Source organism: Erinaceus europaeus, chromosome 13, assembly GCF_950295315.1.
Source record: "Erinaceus europaeus chromosome 13, mEriEur2.1, whole genome shotgun sequence".
Classification (NCBI taxonomy): domain Eukaryota; kingdom Metazoa; phylum Chordata; class Mammalia; order Eulipotyphla; family Erinaceidae; genus Erinaceus; species Erinaceus europaeus.
In genome coordinates, this window is record NC_080174.1 from 35,393,557 (window position 1) to 35,411,682 (window position 18,126).

General features: G+C 38.2%; 1 protein-coding gene across 1 annotated transcript in view; it reads right to left on the reverse strand.

Moving 5' to 3' along the window:
• The window catches only part of ZNF292 (zinc finger protein 292), a 75,019-nt gene that overhangs the window by 14,421 nt on the left and 42,472 nt on the right, over nt 1-18,126 (reverse strand). The window contains exons 5-7 of the mRNA XM_007528714.3: nt 7,112-7,314; nt 2,944-3,080; nt 167-308 (exon numbers count right to left, since the gene is read on the reverse strand). Of these exons, the coding sequence (XP_007528776.2) occupies nt 167-308; nt 2,944-3,080; nt 7,112-7,314 (482 nt within the window). The remainder of the gene's footprint in view (nt 1-166; nt 309-2,943; nt 3,081-7,111; nt 7,315-18,126) is intronic.

The following is an 18,126-nucleotide window of genomic DNA, read 5'->3' on the forward strand; positions in this document are numbered from 1 at the left end:
TCTGTATCAAATGCTTGTTTTAAAAAAGGCTAATAAGGAAATCAATATTCAAAGCATAACATAACATAAACAAAACATACAGAGATACTCCAAAATAAAGTGAATCTTTTATCAAAGGTAATTTTTATTATTTTAAGTTATGAAGAGGTATTTTTATTATTCTTACCTCTGAGTTAATAACTTTAATCAGGAAGAAAATGTGATAGACTGTCTTGGTTAACAAAGAAAGCTGACGACACCTTTCTAGGTACACTTGTACAGATGGTTCTACCCTTTGCTGTAACTTACTCCAAAAGAGAGTGAGTTCCCTGAAAAGAAAAAAGAAAAAAAAAGTTGAAAACACCTGACATTTAAACCTACAAAAACAGAACTTTGATTCATACTTCAGCTTTATGTAACCAGCACCGATGTATATATGCAAAATGCCTCAAAGACTTAAAAATCCGTAATGAGGTTTTTTTTATTTAAAAAAAAATCTAACTTAAAATGTAAAATTAATCAATCTAGCTGGCCACTTAAAATTTAAACTTCATTAGTAAATACTAAGAATCAATAATGACAGAGAACCCAAAAGAAAATCTAATAAATATGTGCCACATTAGTGAATGAATTTTGCAATTTATTTCAAATGCATTTCCCATACAAAATAATTCTACTGACAAACTGAATTTTCTGCCCTTTCACCTATCATCCTATTTCTCTTCTCATCTTCAGGGTTAATGTCCACATAAATCTCCCTTGCTTTAACTTTTTTTTTTTTTTTAGCAAGTATCCTCAATAGAAGTCTTTCCTATTAGAATTTTCTGTTTTCATTCCTAGGAACTTAACCCTCTCACCACTATCCTGAATGATTTGTTCATTTATTGAACTTCAGCCTATATATGAAGGACTCCAAAATCTGTCTCTCCAGTGCTGACTACTTCCACGTCTTTACTTCTTTGTAAGACTTCTCTACTTTAATCTCTTCCGAAAACCAGTGTATTAAAAGACAAGATCTCTATCTTCTGACTGTGGTCAACACTTCGATTACTCAATCCTGCTTCTAAAGGAAGTATTTGTGATTTCTCAAGTAAGCTACTTAATTCACTTCCTAGTTGCTTTTAACAGCCTGAAAGCTGCTACTCCCTCCCCCAACTCTGTTCTCACCATTCAGTCCCTGGCCAATTCTCAACTATTTAAACAGTGTTTCAGGGCGGGGGAGACAGCATAATGGTTATGCAAACAGACTCTCATGCCTGAGGCTCCTAAGTCCCAGGTTCAATCCCCCGCACCACCATAAGCCTGAGCTGAGCAGTGCTCTGGTGTTTCTCTCTCTCTCTCTCTGCATCTCTCCCAAAAAAAAAAAAAAAAAAAATTAATTAAAAAAAAAAAAAGAAAGAAAAAAAGTGTTTTAAGCAAAAATTTCTATTTTGCCATCCTTCTATTTTAAAGTTTATAGAAGACTTGTTTTTATTTAGTATATAAACAAACTTTATATTTTGGGGTCCTTAATAACAATATAATACATTAATTTCTTAGGCATCACCGATAGGTATGTAACACAATCTACTTGTTCTTAGAAAATACATCTTACTTTCTCTTTTTTCTATCTGCTTTCAATATCAATAACCACTGTACTGCAAACCCAATTTTCCCTTTGTAACAAAGATCAATTGTTCAGAGATGTTATTAAATAGTCTCTGATTACAGTCATTTACTTACCTTGTTTGTCCTATCTTCTTTTGTATGCCATGTGTCACTTGGCCAATATTCTTAAGTGTAAGAGTATCTCAAATGAAATTTTCTTTTGTTTTCATAGTACCAACACAATTCTAAAAACTAAATATACTGATGAATAGTTAAAATTGTCAGTTAACACTAATTTAAGACTCTTGTTCTTAAGTTTTTTGTATCAGAGCACTGTTCAGCTCTGGCTTAAAACGGTGTGGGGGACTGAATATGACACCTTCAGAGCATCAAGCATGAGAATCTCTTTGCATAACTATTATGCTATTTACCCCCACCCTCTTAAATTTTTTTAATTAACTGAAGTAAAAATCTTTAATAGCTATATATTTCCAGAAGATTATATATGATGAGCTTAAGGAAATGTACGATATGAACAAATGTGTACTGATAGTTTGTAAAATAGAATAGTATCTCATAAATAGAAAAAAAATATTTCTACATATAAATTACTTAGATTGCTGTGTCTAAAAGTGTAACTAAATATTCAGAGGGGGAAAACATTCAATCACAGGTTGCTAGCATCTAAAAAGATGTTTTATTGTCGCACAATACAAAACAAATCTTTGTTTCATCATTTTTTTCTAACCTTTACTGATCATTATTGGTATATTGAGGAGTCTTGTGATTTTTAATATCACAACTAAAAAATAAAAATATGGATATTTTAAGGATAGTTTCTGCCAATAAGTTTTAGATCTTTTTTTTTTTCACCCCTAAGAGATTTTATTTTTCAAATATATTCTTAATCTATAGGGGTTTCACAATTCACTTTGCATACTTACTTAACAGGCCTCTTTTTTTTAAATAGTGATTTAATATTGATTTATAAAATTATAAGATAAGAGGGATTTTATTTGATACTGTTCCCACCACTGGAGTTCTGAGCCCCTCTCCCCCCGACTGGAAACTGCAGTAGTTCTCCTAAGGTCATAGATGTAGGCTGACTTTATAACTATATCTATGTATATCTAATTTGGTTTTGCCCATTTTTTTTTTTATAGTCCTGCCTTCCCTTTCTTTCTAAGTCACATCTACACCTATTACTACTTCTGAATGTCCTTTCTTTTTTCCTCTTCTCACTCAAGTAAAAGAAATAGTGCCTGGATTCCTCTGGTGTTTTCCAGGTTCACTCTCCTTTCAGTGATGATATTAAAACAAGGTTTCTGGTGACAAAAACAAAAACTTTCTTTCTTAAACAAGATAACATCAACTCACCAAGCACAGTACATATCTCCTCGTTGGAGCTGACGTGATAAAAATGCAGTGCATAAGACAAGAGCACTTTTTTCATCACCCTCAGATTCTAAGTTACAAATCATCTCAAGTGCATCTTTGCAATCAACTTCTGAAATCTACAGAAAAATACAGAAATGTGGCATAAAATTATTTTACATTAGCATATACAGCAATACTTAAATGCTTCCATTAAAAGAAATGTTTCTTCACAGCCAGAGAATCAACTATAAAGACATTTATAATCATTCACTTATACATAAAAGACATTAGATAACTATAAGTACCTTTACACATTAAATCTGTTCTGTAAAACTATAAAAGAACTATGACTGTATTTGTATTCCACCCGAACTGAGAATCAGCAGAGACAAAGGCATACCGGATGCAAATAAAGGTGTCTATTAATCTGAGGAGAAAAAGTATAATACGAAACATATACTATTTTCAGCTAGCCTCCATTCTCTGAATTTTCACTATTTTACATTTCAAAAGTCTTGTCAGAATTCATGAATATCTATCTGTAACACCGATGAAGGCAATTTGCCTTATTTAATTATGCCTTTACATCTTAACAATTATTTAAAAATATAATTTACAACCTTAGGGGTCGGGTGGTGGCGCACCTGGTTGAGTGCACGTATTACAATGTGCAAAGACCTGGGTTCGAGCCTCCGGTCCTCACCTGCAGGGGGAAGGCTTTTGCGAGTGGTGAAGCAGTGCTGCAGATTGTCTCTCTCTATCAGCACTGCTGATAGAGAGAGACAGTCTCTCTCTATCACCCCCTTCCCTCTTGATTTCAGGCTGTCTCTAATAAATAAAGACAATATAAAAAATTTACAACCTTACTTCAGTTACTTATCATATAAAACAATTTACATGTGAATTTTATAAGCATTTCCTATAAGACAAGTAGGTGACAAATGGTAAACAGTCATAAATTACTCATGCTCCATGAATAACTGAAAAAATAACTAAGAAAAGCTGAAAGATAAGACAGACCAGTGATACATACCAGAAACAACTAGATCACTGTTTTGCTGATTCTTCACTCATCCTTGCTTTAGTACAGGAAAAATATGTGCACATGCTGTGATGTGCTTAGAGTGAGTAACTGCCTAACTACAGGATGAGGGCAATCTTGAGGTCAATCTTTGATAATGAGGGTAAAGGTGGTCTGAAGAACAAACTCATAGGTTCCATTTTGTACATTAAATTGGGCTAGAAAGCACCAAGACAAAGAGAACACCAAGAAAAGAATATACCAAACTCTGAATTCTATGTCTTAAAGAGAAAATGAAATTAATTAGATTGAGAATAAAATTAGAAGGAACTTGTTCTGATAAGCAGTCCAAATTTTTGACAATGGCACAGTAAATAGTAGTTTTATCAGTAACATGAAAAAATGATTAACAGTTTAAAACTCATGGACTGAATTCCTGACATTTGTCTGCATAGGTATACTAGGATTACTGTTTAAAGATAACATACCTTTCAGTAAAAAATAATATGATGAGATCGAAAGAATGTGAGACTTTTTTTGGACATAATTTGATCTGTGACTTTACCATTTAACTACCATTGTGATTTGTGGAAGTTACATAATTTCTCTGAACATTCTATACACACACACACACACACACACACACACATATATACACATAGATATAATATCAATGATGGTACGGGTATCAAGAACTACTGATAATCAGATGTCAACAACAAAAATATTAATGATACTACCCCACAGAAACTTATATAATTTCTGAAAATGCATTTAACATATAAGTATCTGAAGATATTACATAAATATATATTGTTTGACGACTTGAAATATGATCACTTATAGATCCAGATTCATTACAAAGAGGCACATACACATATGCAACAAACTGGCTGAAATGTTAAAAAAAAAAAAAAAGGAACTTTTTATTCCACCAGGGATACTTCTTCTAGCGTTTGCCCTTCTTCCATAGCCAGTCAACATAGCCAGTCAACAGCGTCAGGTTGAAAGCTGTCAGGAGCTGCTTGTTGCTGGCCTTGAAAGTGACTGGGATCCATGTGGATTCAGTCGGCTAGGAAGGATCGTCAGTTTCCCCAATGAATGGGTACTCACGGGATGCACCATGAACCAGGGATACTGTTAGGGATCAGTTCCTGCATGCTTCCATATTCAGTGATCAAAATTTTTTCACTTTACCATTTATTTTTGGATGGGTTGGGGAGGGAGTCGCATGACAGGGACCAAGATGAGAGAAAGTAGGAGCACTTCATCACTTGTAAAGCTCCCCATCTGCAGGTGGGGATCCTAACTTGAACCCAGGTTCCTTTGAGTGGTAACATATCCATTCCACCAGGTGAGACACTACCTCGCCCCTACTGAACTTTTTTTTTTTTGGGGGGGGGGGCATTCAGGGTTAATGCTGGGGGCTCGGTGCCTGCACTATGAATCCACTGCTCCTGGAGGTCATTTTTCCCCCATTTTTGTTGCCCTTGTTGTTATATAAAACAGAGAAAAATCAAGAGATGGGGAAGACCGGGGGGGGGGGGGGGGGGAGGGGTTAGTGTCAGGAGGGGGAGAAAGACAGACACTTGCATACCTGCTTCAACGCTTATGAAGCGACCCCCCTGCAGGTAGGAAGCTGGGGGCTTGAACTGGGTTCCTTACTCAGGTCTGAGTGCTTCATGCCATATGCACTTAACCCACTATGCTATCGCCCACCCCCTACTGAACACTTTTTATAGAATTTACAAAGAAAACATTTTACAGTGCACCTGATGGCTTTTATTTCCATTTTATGGAAATAAAAAGAGACTAGATGTCTCTCTTGAAAAAAAGGCACTAAAGAGAAAGACATGAAAAATGAAAGCACGTTTAAACTAATGAGTTGGCTGAAGTGAATTTATAAAAAGTAACATTCAGGTCAAATATATCACCAATAGCCTAATGTAGCAGCATAATGTATGGATGATCAATACATTATCTTTATAGAAACTATTTATATATTATGGATATCTACTTATTACTTAAAAAATGAGCAAAATTTTAAATACCAGAAAATTTAGAAACTTCCTTTCTATTCTTGTGCAAAGACATAATTCACATACCTACTGCTACCCTTTGGTTTCTGATTATAATCTCTGTCCATTGAGGGGTTATGCCTACTCTGCAAATTATCTTCTCAAGTCTTATATCTTAAGTCTTACCATTATGGATACTTCCATTAGTTATAAGACACTTGTACACATACAATGTTCACACAGTGTTCAATCTATTAAGGTTCTCCTTCACACACACACACACACACACACACACACACACACACACACACACACACACACACCCTCTCTTATTTTTTATGAGAGAAGAAGATAGAGACCAGTACACCATTCAACTCTGGCTTATGGTGGTGACAAGGACTGAACCTGGGGACTATCTGGACTCACACAAATCCTGTGCTCTACTACATTGAGCTATCAATTTTCCTGATTGATCGTCAACTTTTTTCAGAAATAAGTCCTCTAAAATGTGAAATTTCCATTTGGACCATGTTTCCACTCTCAGAATTCCAAAGTATAAACACACACAAATACTTATATACTGTGCACTATGCCAGATTTGGGAGAAAAAAGATCATGTCTTAAAAAAAGTTTTACATTAAATTTGCAAGTAAAAAGTTGAATCAGCATGTTATGTATGTATATATCTGGATTCTTCTTATGAATATCTTGTTTGAACAGACAGATTTTACATGTGCGTATAAAAAGTAAGATTGTCCCTAGTGGAAAGTAAGATAACAGAAGTAAATTAAGCAGCTAAAACAATGTGCAAATATCCTAAAGTCATGTTTAATTAAAGGTTCTAACTCTGATAAGATATAAACCTCATACTAAAATAAGCCACCACCATATTTTCTACACTGTAGTCACAGCTGCTAAGAGATTCAAATTATTTAAAACAGAAGGTAGGTAAAATCAGTTTACATATATAGGGCTTAAATTTGCTTATAACCAGTTTGCCACAGCCTGAGAGTATGCCAAATTTAAGCATAGTAGATTCCTCATTGTTTAAGAGAAGTAAAAGTCATTTTGATCTAATTAAAATTTAATGTCTGTAAAAATAATTACTACCAAAAGAAAATATACTCACCTCTTCAATTAGCTTTTCATTTGGTGAAGAGGTACAAAGACAGACAAGGTAAGTTTGTTTAAAACTACCTTTTGTACCAATCTCTGGATGATTAGAACACAGCTTTGCTAGAGTAGTTGCTTGACTTAACTGATTTGTTTTGATAAGATGTTTAATTCTCATATCCAACAAGATGGGACCCTCAAAAGTTAAAAATTCATTCACTTAAAAAAAACAAGACATAATATATTATTAACATTTTGAAACAATTCATTTGCAATACAAATACACATAAGGGATATTATTTTCAAAAGCACTGGAGCAAATAAAAGTTTCTTTCTAAAATTTTTTATTACTGTTAGAAAATACTTGACCTTATAAGTAAAAGCTAAACTGCTAACTCTTGAGAGGTGAGTTAACTTTCTTTGCACTGAATTCTTATAGTCTTATTCAAATTAAATTTCAATAATCACTGCTATTAAAATCAGACTAAATTCCTTTCCCCACAGCATTTATTCTCACTCAAAACTCAGTGTTCTTAAGACATTTGCAATGCATTACACACTCGTATGAACAATCACAAAAGGAAGTCTGGATGTTCTAGAAGATGTGATTAAACTATGTTTAATATTAATGATCTTGTATTTTACAGAGATGGAGTATATATTGCTTTAATAGGCATTTTTGAGTGAATTAAAATATGTACAGAAAAATTAAAGGGACTTAAAGGATTATACAGAAATATAAACTTCATAAAAGTTCTGTGGGTTTGCAGTATCATTTTAAAACCAACTTAATTTGCTTAAGGTATCTTAGGCATAATACATTTCTTTTTCTTTAATTGGAGGGGTTAATGGTTTGCAGTGCAGTTGTAGAAACATGGGTACAATTTACTCATCTCCCCAGGCAATATATTATAGAACCTCAAAGTTTCCTTGTACCCCTTCCTCCCTTTTCTTTCCCAGAGTCCTTTGCTCTGATGCAAGATGCCACACCCAGCAAAATTTACTTAGTGTTTTCTCGTTCTGTCCTTATTTTTTAGGTTCCACATATAAGTGAGATTATTAGTTATTTGCTCTTCTCTTTTTAGCTTATTTTAGTTAACCTGATGTCTTCATCCAAGATGAGGGGCACAATACAATTTTATCCTATTCAAACCCTTGAATTTCCCAGTGCATGTAAGGAAATTTTTAATTTTAATGAGTGCCAGTTTAAACTTTTCCCTAGAATGAAAATCATTTCTAAAAAATGTATTTGGTGATAGCTAGCCTAAACCTTTCACTAGTAACACTGTAAATGCCTTATGAGAAATATACACAATTTATTTGTGAACAGATTGGAATAAATGTCTAGTAAGTAACTGGTGGGTTAGGAGGTAGAAAATGAGATATGCTTCCCCACTCTCCTCCCCTTTGTCACTGTCAGGGTTTCACTTCTCTGCACTTACTTTATCCAGAAAGAGACAAATACTGGGGGGAGGGTGTGAAGACACCACAGCACAGAAGTTTCTTCTAGTGTTGTGGGGGCCAGGCTCAAACCCAAATTGTGTACATGGCAAACCAGGTGCTTTCCCAGGCAAGCTATCATGCTGGCCCTTTTCTTTCTTATTTATCCTTTGCTCTTAAATATTCTTCCTCTTTTTTTAATTTAACTGTATTCTAATATGAAAAGATTTTCAGGTACACTGTATATTATGACTATCAGTACTGAAACCATGAGCGTATATACTTTTATACATAGGATTCCACTTTTAATCATTTTCATGAAATGTGATCTATCTTTACTCTTTATAAGCAATCCAAAAGGCATATAAAAACAAATGAAAGTCAATGCATTACAAAACTTTCAGGAAACAGTTAGTACGCATACTTCTTAAGCTTTTCCATAAGACTGAAGAAACAGGAATACTCCCTTCCACCTTCTATGAAGCCAACATCACCCTGATACCAAAAGCAGATAGGGACACAACAAAAAAGGAAAACTACAGACCAATATCTCTGATGAACATAGATGCCAAAATATTAAACAAGATCTTGGCCAGCATATCAAAAAAATTGTTCATCACGACCAAGTGGGATTCATCCCAGGAATGCAAGGCTGGTTCAACATCTGTAAGTCAATAAATGTCATTAACCACATCAATAAAAGCAAAGCCAAAAACCACATGATTATCTCAATAGATGCAGAGAAAGCCTCTGACAAAATCTAACACCCATTCATGCCCAAAACTCTACAAAAAATGGGAATAGATGGGAAATTCCTCAAGATAGTAGAATCCATATATAGCAAACCTACAGCCAACATCATACTCAATGGACAGAAGCTGAAAGCATTCCCCCTCAGATTGGGGACTAGACAGGGCTGTCCACTGTCACCATTACTCTTCAACATAGTATTGGAAGTTCTTGCCATAGCAATCAGGCAAGAGAAAGAAATCAAAGGAATACAGATTGGAAGGGAAGAAGTCAAGCTCTCACTACTTGCAGATGATATGAAGTATACATAGAAAAACCTAAAGAATCCAGCAGAAAACTCCTGGAAGTTATTAGGCAATATAGCAAGGTGTCAGGCTACAAAATCAATGTACAAAAATCAGTGGCATTTCTTTATGCAAACACTAAATCTGAAGAAGACATCCAGAAATCACTCCCATGTACTGTTTCAGCGAAATCAATAAAATACCTAGACGTGAAAGACCTGATACTGAAAACTATGAGTCGCTACTCAAGGAAATAGAAACTGATACGAAGAAATGGAAAGACATCCCATGCTCATGGATTGGAAGAATAAATATCATCAAAATGAATATTCTCCCCAGAGCCATATACAAATTTAATGCAATACCCATCAAAGTTCTACCAAGCTTCTTTAAGAGAATAGAACAAAAACTACAATCATTTATCTGGAACCAGAAAACACCTAGACTTGCCAAAACCATCTTGAGGAAAAGAAACAGAAATGGAGGCATCACACTCCCAGATCTCAAACTATATTATAAAGCCATCATCATCAAAACAGCATGGTACTGGAACAAAAACAGGCACACAGACCAGTGGAACAGAATTCAAAGCCCAGACCTAAATCCCCACACCTATGGACATCTAATCTTTGTGAAGGGGCCCAAAGCATTAAATGGAAGGAGACTCTCTTCAATAAATGGTGCTGGGAAAATTGGGTTGTAACATGCAGAAGAATGAAATTGAACCACTTTATCTTGCCAGAAACAAAAATCAACTCCAAATGGATCAAAACCTGGATGTTAGACCAGAAACAATCAAATACTTAGAGGAAAACATTGGTAAAACAGTTTCTCACCTCAAGGACATCTTTGATGAAATAAACCCAGTTGCAAGAAAGACTAAAGCAGAAGCAAACCAATGGGACTACATCAAATTGAAGAGCTTCTGCACATCCAAAGAAACTATTAAATAAACAAAGAGACCCCTCACAGAATGGGAGAAGATCTTCACATGCCATACATCAGACAAGAAACTAATCACCAAAATATACAAAGAGCTCAACAAACTTAGCACCAAAAAAGCAAATGACCCCATCCAAAAATGGACAGAGGATATGAACAAAACATTCACCTTAGAGGAGATCCAAAAAGCTAACAAACATAGGAAAAACTGCTCCAGGTCACTGATTGTCAGAGAAATGCAAATTAAGGCAACACTGAGATACTATCTCACTCCTGTGAGAATGGCAAATATCAAAAAGGACAGCAACAACAAATGCTGGAGAGGCTGTGGGGACAGAGGAACTCATTTGAAATTGCTGGTGTGAATGTAAATTGGTCCAGCCTCTGTGGAGAGCAGTCTGGAAAACTCTCAGAAGGCTAGACATGGACCTTCCATATGATCCAGTAATTCCTCTCCTGGGGTTATACCCCAAGGACTCCGTAACACCCAACCAAAAAGATATGTGTACACCTATGTTCATAGCAGCACAATTCATAATAGCTAAAACCTGGAAGCAACCCAGGTACTCAACAACAAATGAGTGGCTGAGAAAGCTGTGATATATATACAGAATGGAATACTATGCAGCTATCAAGAACAATGAACCCACCTTCTCTGACCCATCTTGGACAGAGCTAGAAGGAATTATGTTAAGTGAGCTAAGTCAGAAAGATAAAGATGAGTCTGGGATGATCCCACTCATCAACAGAAGTTGAGAAAGAAGATCTGAAAGGGAAACTAAAAGCAGGATCTGACTAAATTGAAAGTAGGGCACCAAAGTAAAAACCCTGTGGTGAGGGGCAGACATGCAGCTTCCTGGGCCGGTGGGGGATGGGGGTCGGTGGGTGGGATGGGACACAGTCTTTTGGTGGTGGGAATGGTATTTATGTACACTCCTATTAAAGTGTAGTCATATAAATCACTAGTTAATATGGGGGAAAATTAATTGTATGTCTCGAAGCTTTTAAAACACAGACTGAGTCTTTTTAATATATAGGCTGTGTATTTGATATGCGGACTCTCTCAAAAGCCTAGACCAAGTAGATCAGAAGCAACCAGTGGCACAGCTATATAAGATACTAGGTACTATACAGCAATGTTGGTATGCTTCTGGATTCTGCTTGTGAAGCTCTGTTTTTATTATCACATTGGGTTCTCTTGTGTTGCTTGCTATGTGTTCTGTCTGCACATCCACTGTTGGCTGGGCACCCCCCGCCTCCAAGATATTGGTTTGGTCTCCCCCACCCCACCCCCGCCTCTGGGACATTTGGTTTAGTCATCGCTGGTTCGCACTTCTTCCTTCTCCCCGCACCCTATCATACCCAGAGGAGAGAGATGCAGGACAGAATTGGGTTGTGATTAAATTAGATTAGTTTGCTGAACTGCATCCCCGTTCATGAATAAAGATTGAACTTTGTTCTCAGCTCAGCCATGAGTCCCTGGTCATCTGTCTCCCACTCACAAAGCCAGCCCAGCAAAAACGACAAAATGGCACCCGAACAGGGACAAGAATCTCGGCTCCACACACATGCAACAGACCAAAGGAGACCAGATAAGTAAAGCCACCATGGCCTGCCTTTCTACTTATGGAGAGGTTTCCAAAAGCCTCTACCCTTTCTTCATGAGACAGTTATTCTGTCTCTGGAACATTTCATTCTGGGCCACACTTTGGTTTCCGCCTGCCACCCGCCTGCCGGAGTGTGCTCGTCACTGTGAGGCACGGGATGCTGGGCGTGGGCTTGCTCCATGCTGCTCGGCTGCAGGGAATAGGGCGGTGGGCAGGGCTGCGGCCCATCATGGGCCCCGCCCCGTGGCACCTCAGCCCACGCCTTCTAGATGGCTGGCCCACCCACCCTCCTGCTATGATGTCTGGGCAGATCCCGGACCCCTGGTGACCGTGGGCTCCCTACTGGAACCGGGCTCCCTGGCCGAGATCCCCAGCTCAGCTCTGACAGCAGAGGAGCTAGAATACACAGACATCCGTGCAGTGATCGCACTCCTGCACTTCCTAGAGGTGAAGCTGGGCAAGAGGCCACCTCCGGACAACGCACCCCCACAAAACCAGTGATATCACTTGATGCGAATTGAAGAACCCGATTCACAGACTCCAAGGACAGAACTTTCTTACTGCCTGTCTGCACTTCCTGCTTCTGCTTTGCCTGTCACGTTTTGGCAGTTCCAGCTCACTCTCTACAGAAAAGCAGAATTCCGGTGGCTGACATTCCTGATGGAGATAGATATGCATCATTTCACCCCCTGGCATTTCTTCCGTGGTCATCTACTTTGGACTGGCACTTCTATCGGACTTACTGGTACACAACTCTATAGCAGCTTCCCTTTACTCTGCTGGGTTTCTCAAAGACTGACTGCAGCCAGTTGCCTTGGGACTCTATAGGCCACCTCCCCCCTCCTTGCTAGATAATGCCCACAGAGGCAGGAAACGCCTGTTGAGGCATGAAACGCCCCCCAGAGGCAAGAGATGCCTACAGAGGCAGGAAACGCACGTTGAGGCATGAAGCGCCCCCAAAGACAAGAGATGCCCATGGAGGCAGGAAATGTTCTTTAACCAGACAGGCCTTGCCCACAGAGGCAAGAAACAGCACCCTCAGGCCTTCCCTTGGCATCACACTGGTTCTTGCTGCTCTCTTACTTGTTCCTCCAAGTCTTGTGACAGTTTTTTTTGAAAATGCCTGTACGATACAGGTTTCTTTTCACCCCACACTCTTGATAGTATGGCCATTAGTTAAAAAGAAAAGGGGGAATTGTTGGTATGCTTCTGAAGCCTCCTGTTTTCATCATCACATTGGGTTCGCTTGTGTTGCTTGCTATGTGCTCTGTTTGCACGTCCACTATTGGCTGGGCACCCCCTGCCTTTGGGATATTGGTTTGGTTCCGCCCCCCCCCCCCCCCCCCCCGGCGGACATTTGGTTTAGTCATCGCTGGTTTGGGCTTCTTCCTTCTGCCCACCCCCTATTGTACATATTTTCCTTGGTTCCTGACTCTTCGCCGGAGGAGAGAGATGCAGGACACAATTGGGTTGTGATTACATTAGATCAGTTTGTTGAACCGCATCCCCGCTCGTGAATAAAGATTGAACTTCGTTCTCAGTGCAGCCATGAGTCACTGGTCGTCTCTGTCTCCCGCCCGCGAAGCCAGCCCAGCAAAAATGACACAGCAAACCCTAACAAAAGGACTTTTCAAAGTTAATCCAATTACCAAATAATGTGATGATAACATTAACTATCCATTGTCTTTTTGAACCCTAAGACAGCAGGAACCTCACATCTCCACTATAGAGCCCGTATTTCTCCCAGTCCTGGAACCTCAGGATAGGGCCCACTTTCCCACATACCTCTCCCAATCCATATCAAATAAGATTGCATCTGCTGATCACAACCTAATCAAAGCAATGATTGCCACCTCAACATGCTTCACCTCAGACTGTGTCCAGAGACTTCACGTGTGGAATGACAACCCTTCAGCTTCATTACTCAGGTGAGACCTTTCCTTTCATAGTAATTCCATCCCAGGTGGATCACTTTCTAACAAAGTCCCAAAACCTACATATACACCAGGTTCTGTGAGAGAGCTTATATTCACATGTATCCATAAACTACTGCCAAATATATACCTGAAAGCAGAGGTACAGTAGAGTTTGCAGTGAGTACCCCACCAACACTTCCTCTCCAGTATTCCAACCTTTAGGTCCATGATTGCTCAACAATTTGTTTGGCTTTATATGTTAACTCTTTTTTCAGCCACCAGGTTCCAGATGCCATCAGGATGCCGGCCAGGCTTCCCTGGACTGAAGACCCCACCAATGTGTCCTGGAGCTCCGCTTCCCCAGAGACCCACCCTAATAGGGAAAGAAAGAGGCAGACTGGGAGTATGGACCAACCAGTCAACGCCCATGTTCAGCGGGGAAGCAATTACAGAAGCCAGACCTTCCACCTTCTGCAACCCACAAGGACCCTGGGTCCATGCTCCCAGATGGATAGAGAATGGGAAAGCTATCAGGGGAGGGGATGGGATATGGAGATTGGGTGGTGGGAACTGTGTGGAGTTGTACCCCTCCTACCCTATGGTTTTGTTAATTTATCGTTTTTTAAAATAAAAAATAAAAAAACTGATAAAGCAACTGATGTGGGCAAAGTTTCAAATAAAGGACTTTATTTTTATAAAAAAAAGAAGAAGAAAGTCAATGCATAAATTCTGGTGCTTCTGAGTTTATGTTTAACCAATATTCAGGGCATTACTTTTTGTTTTAAATATCTTATGATATTATTAGGACAATTACAGTGTCAATATTTTTTCACTGTTCAATTTACTGACAAAGTCAAATCTAAAAAAATTAAGGTCATTTTGACTAAGAATAAATCATAAACTTTGAGGGGGATAGCTTTGCTTTTCTAATAAAACAGTCTCTTAAAAGAAGACTCTTCAGAAAATGTCTAGGAATTATTTTAAACACTCTTATAGAAACTATAATCAAACTCTGAAAGATTAGGAGAAAGTAACAATATAAAGGTAAAAGTATTTAACAGAACTGATGACAATCCTAAAATGGTATTAGTTACTATAATCTCAAATAGTAGTATGTAACAACTTAGAATGGTAAACTGTGCAAAATAATTTCTATGCCAACTCAATATATAGGAGAATATGTCATTAGAAGACATAGGTGTACTTTTAAAATGATGACAAGTCATTGGCAACACTTAAAAGTGAAACTGGTTTCGAAGACATAATGCAAATAAGACTTTACAGATCATTTTGTCCAGCTCCACCATTAGCTAGATGAGTAAACTGAGGCTCACAGAAGGCAACTGACACTTGAGAGTCATAAAGCTGGTTTATGCCAGAACAAAGAACTGGACTGGGGTCTTCTGACTTTCAGATTTTTACTTTTCATTTGACTACTAAGTCTACTTCTACTTTGAATGACACTTTATAGCAGAAAAGAGTTATGAAGCAGCATTAGCATTTAAAAGAAATTAAGTACTATAAAGTTCTTAAGTCAAATAGATCAGAAGTAGGTAATTTTCTACAACATAGAAATTATTAAAAATGCACATATTACTACAGAGGAGGACTTGGGTTTGAGTCCCTGTTTCCCACATGCAAGGGAGAAGCTTCATGAGCCATGGAGCAGTGCTGCAGGTCCCCTTTGTGCTCTCTCTCGCCCCCCACACCCATCATTCTGTTTCTCACCCTCTATAAGAAAAAGAAAAAGCCAAAAGGAACAGTGGAGTCAAGTAAGCACTGAGTCCCAGTAGTAGCCCAGGTGGAAAAAAACAGTATTGAAAACTGACATATACCACTCCCTTTCTTTTCCATATTTTCTTTCTTTCTCCATATTTTTTTTCTTCTACTGATTCCATTTTCCCATTATTTTGCATCTTTCTCATCTATAATTTAGGGCATGTTTTTTTTCTTGCAGGTTACCAAGCCAAAGAGTATCTGTTTTAGTGATTACTAGGCATGAAAACTAGTTTATTTTACAGTCTTATCTTTCGATAGCTAGTCACACCAATATGTCACTCCTGCTCTGCTTTTCCCATTCCCAATGAGAAAAGTTTTAAAAAATTCAACTTAATTTGCATAGTCTTTTAATATATTTTCTCTGTACTTATAGATTTCAACAGGAAAGAAGACTTTATTACATTTTTTACTGTATGAAGTGGTACTTATTGTAAATGAATGACATTCTGTCAGTACAGTTAAATAGTAATAGCTTTCTTCTCATATCAAAAACACAAGTTCTTATACCCTATACTCACTTTAATAAGTTGATTTTTTTTTTGTTGTCTCAGATAGAGACAGGATGATAGACATTCAAACAGTGAGAAACCAGTGCCAAAACTTCCTTCAATGTGCTGGGATCTGGGCTCGAACCTGGGTCACACCCACACATAGCAAAGCAGCACACTAACCAGGTGAGTTCTTTTGCTGGTCGTCCTCATAAGATGAATTTTTGTGATAAACCACTAAGCAATGTACTATGTAACAAAAACTTAATAGTAGTTCTTGGATTCCTCCTAAGTAGAATTCACTTAGTTACTGGGTGCATATTTCTATTACCTTTGTGGCATCTCCAAGTAGATATATTTTTCTTTTCCATTTTTTTTTTTTTGCCTTCAGGGTTATCTCTGGAGGCTTGGTGCCAGCACTACAAATCTACTGCTCCTGATGGCCTTTATTTCCCTTTTTTATTGGATAGGGCAGAGTAACTGAGAGGGAAGGGAAAGACAGAGAGGGGGAGAGAAAGACAGACACCTACAGACCTGCCTTGAGGCTTGTGAAGCGACCCCTGCTGCAGGTGGGGAGTCAGTGGCTCAAATCAGGATCCTTGTGCTTTGTACTGTGTGTGCTTAACCGAGTGCACTACCGCCCCATCCCCTCCATGTAGATGTTTCAAACTTTGCATACAAAAATTTCTGTATCACAATGATACATGTTCTCTCCATTCACTTTGTTTGCTCAAGTCAGAAACCCGAGAGTTAGCTTTCAAAATAGTTCTCATCTCCTCATACATACATCCAACCCACCATTTAATTCTGTTACTTCTAACCCCTGCTTAATCCTATTCACTTTTCTCCATCTCTACTCTCACCATTCATTGCCCCACTCCCAATCTAAATTACTAATCTATCTGACCATCTTATAGCATGTGCACTGGTCACCTGTATCTAATCATTTTTAAAAATTTGAATACATATGTATATATTTTACTGATTTAATAATGATTGACAAGTCTGTTGGATAAGAAGAGTACAATTCCACACAATTCCCATCACCAGAGTTCCATATCCCATCCCATCCTCTGGGAATATGGACACAGTATCACTATGGAGTGCAGAAGGTGGAAGGTCTGGCTTCTATAGTTGCTTCTCCACTGGATATGGGCATCTACTTTTACATCCCATCACATTTCCAGTAGGACCCAACAAACCCTGAATTGTCCTCTCCCAGTTTAAGAGTTTCCACAGGTTTCCCTTACCTACAAAGGGTAAAATTCAAAATCCTCATCATATATATTACATGAACCTGCATCACTTTTTTGTTATAAAATACAATTAGCTTAATGAAATTAAAGACATAAATAAAGGGTCTGAGCAATGACACCTGAGTATAAACATTACCATGCACAAGAACCTGGGCTCAAGCCCCCACAAAAAACTTCCCTGCTCTATGAGGAATTAAGCAGGGCTCCAGCAGGAGCCTCTCTTTCTCTCTCTATCGCTCCACCCCCCACCCCTCATCCTATCAAGTAAAAAGGAGGGGGAAAAAATAAAGCAAGGATGAGGGAGGAAAAAGAAAAAAAAATGGTCACAGGGAACAGTGAATTTGTAGTCACCAAGCCCCAGTGATAATCCTGGTGGCAACTAAAAAAATAAAAAACGAAAAAAGAAAGGTCCTTGTGTTTGGGGATTGGAAGACAATATCCAGGTGTCTAACCAAAGAAATCTACAGGTTCGGGAGTCGGGTGGTAGCTCAGCAGGTTAAGCACACATGGCGCAAAATGCAAATACTGGTGGAAGGATCATGTTTCGCACCCCCAGCTCCCCACCTGCA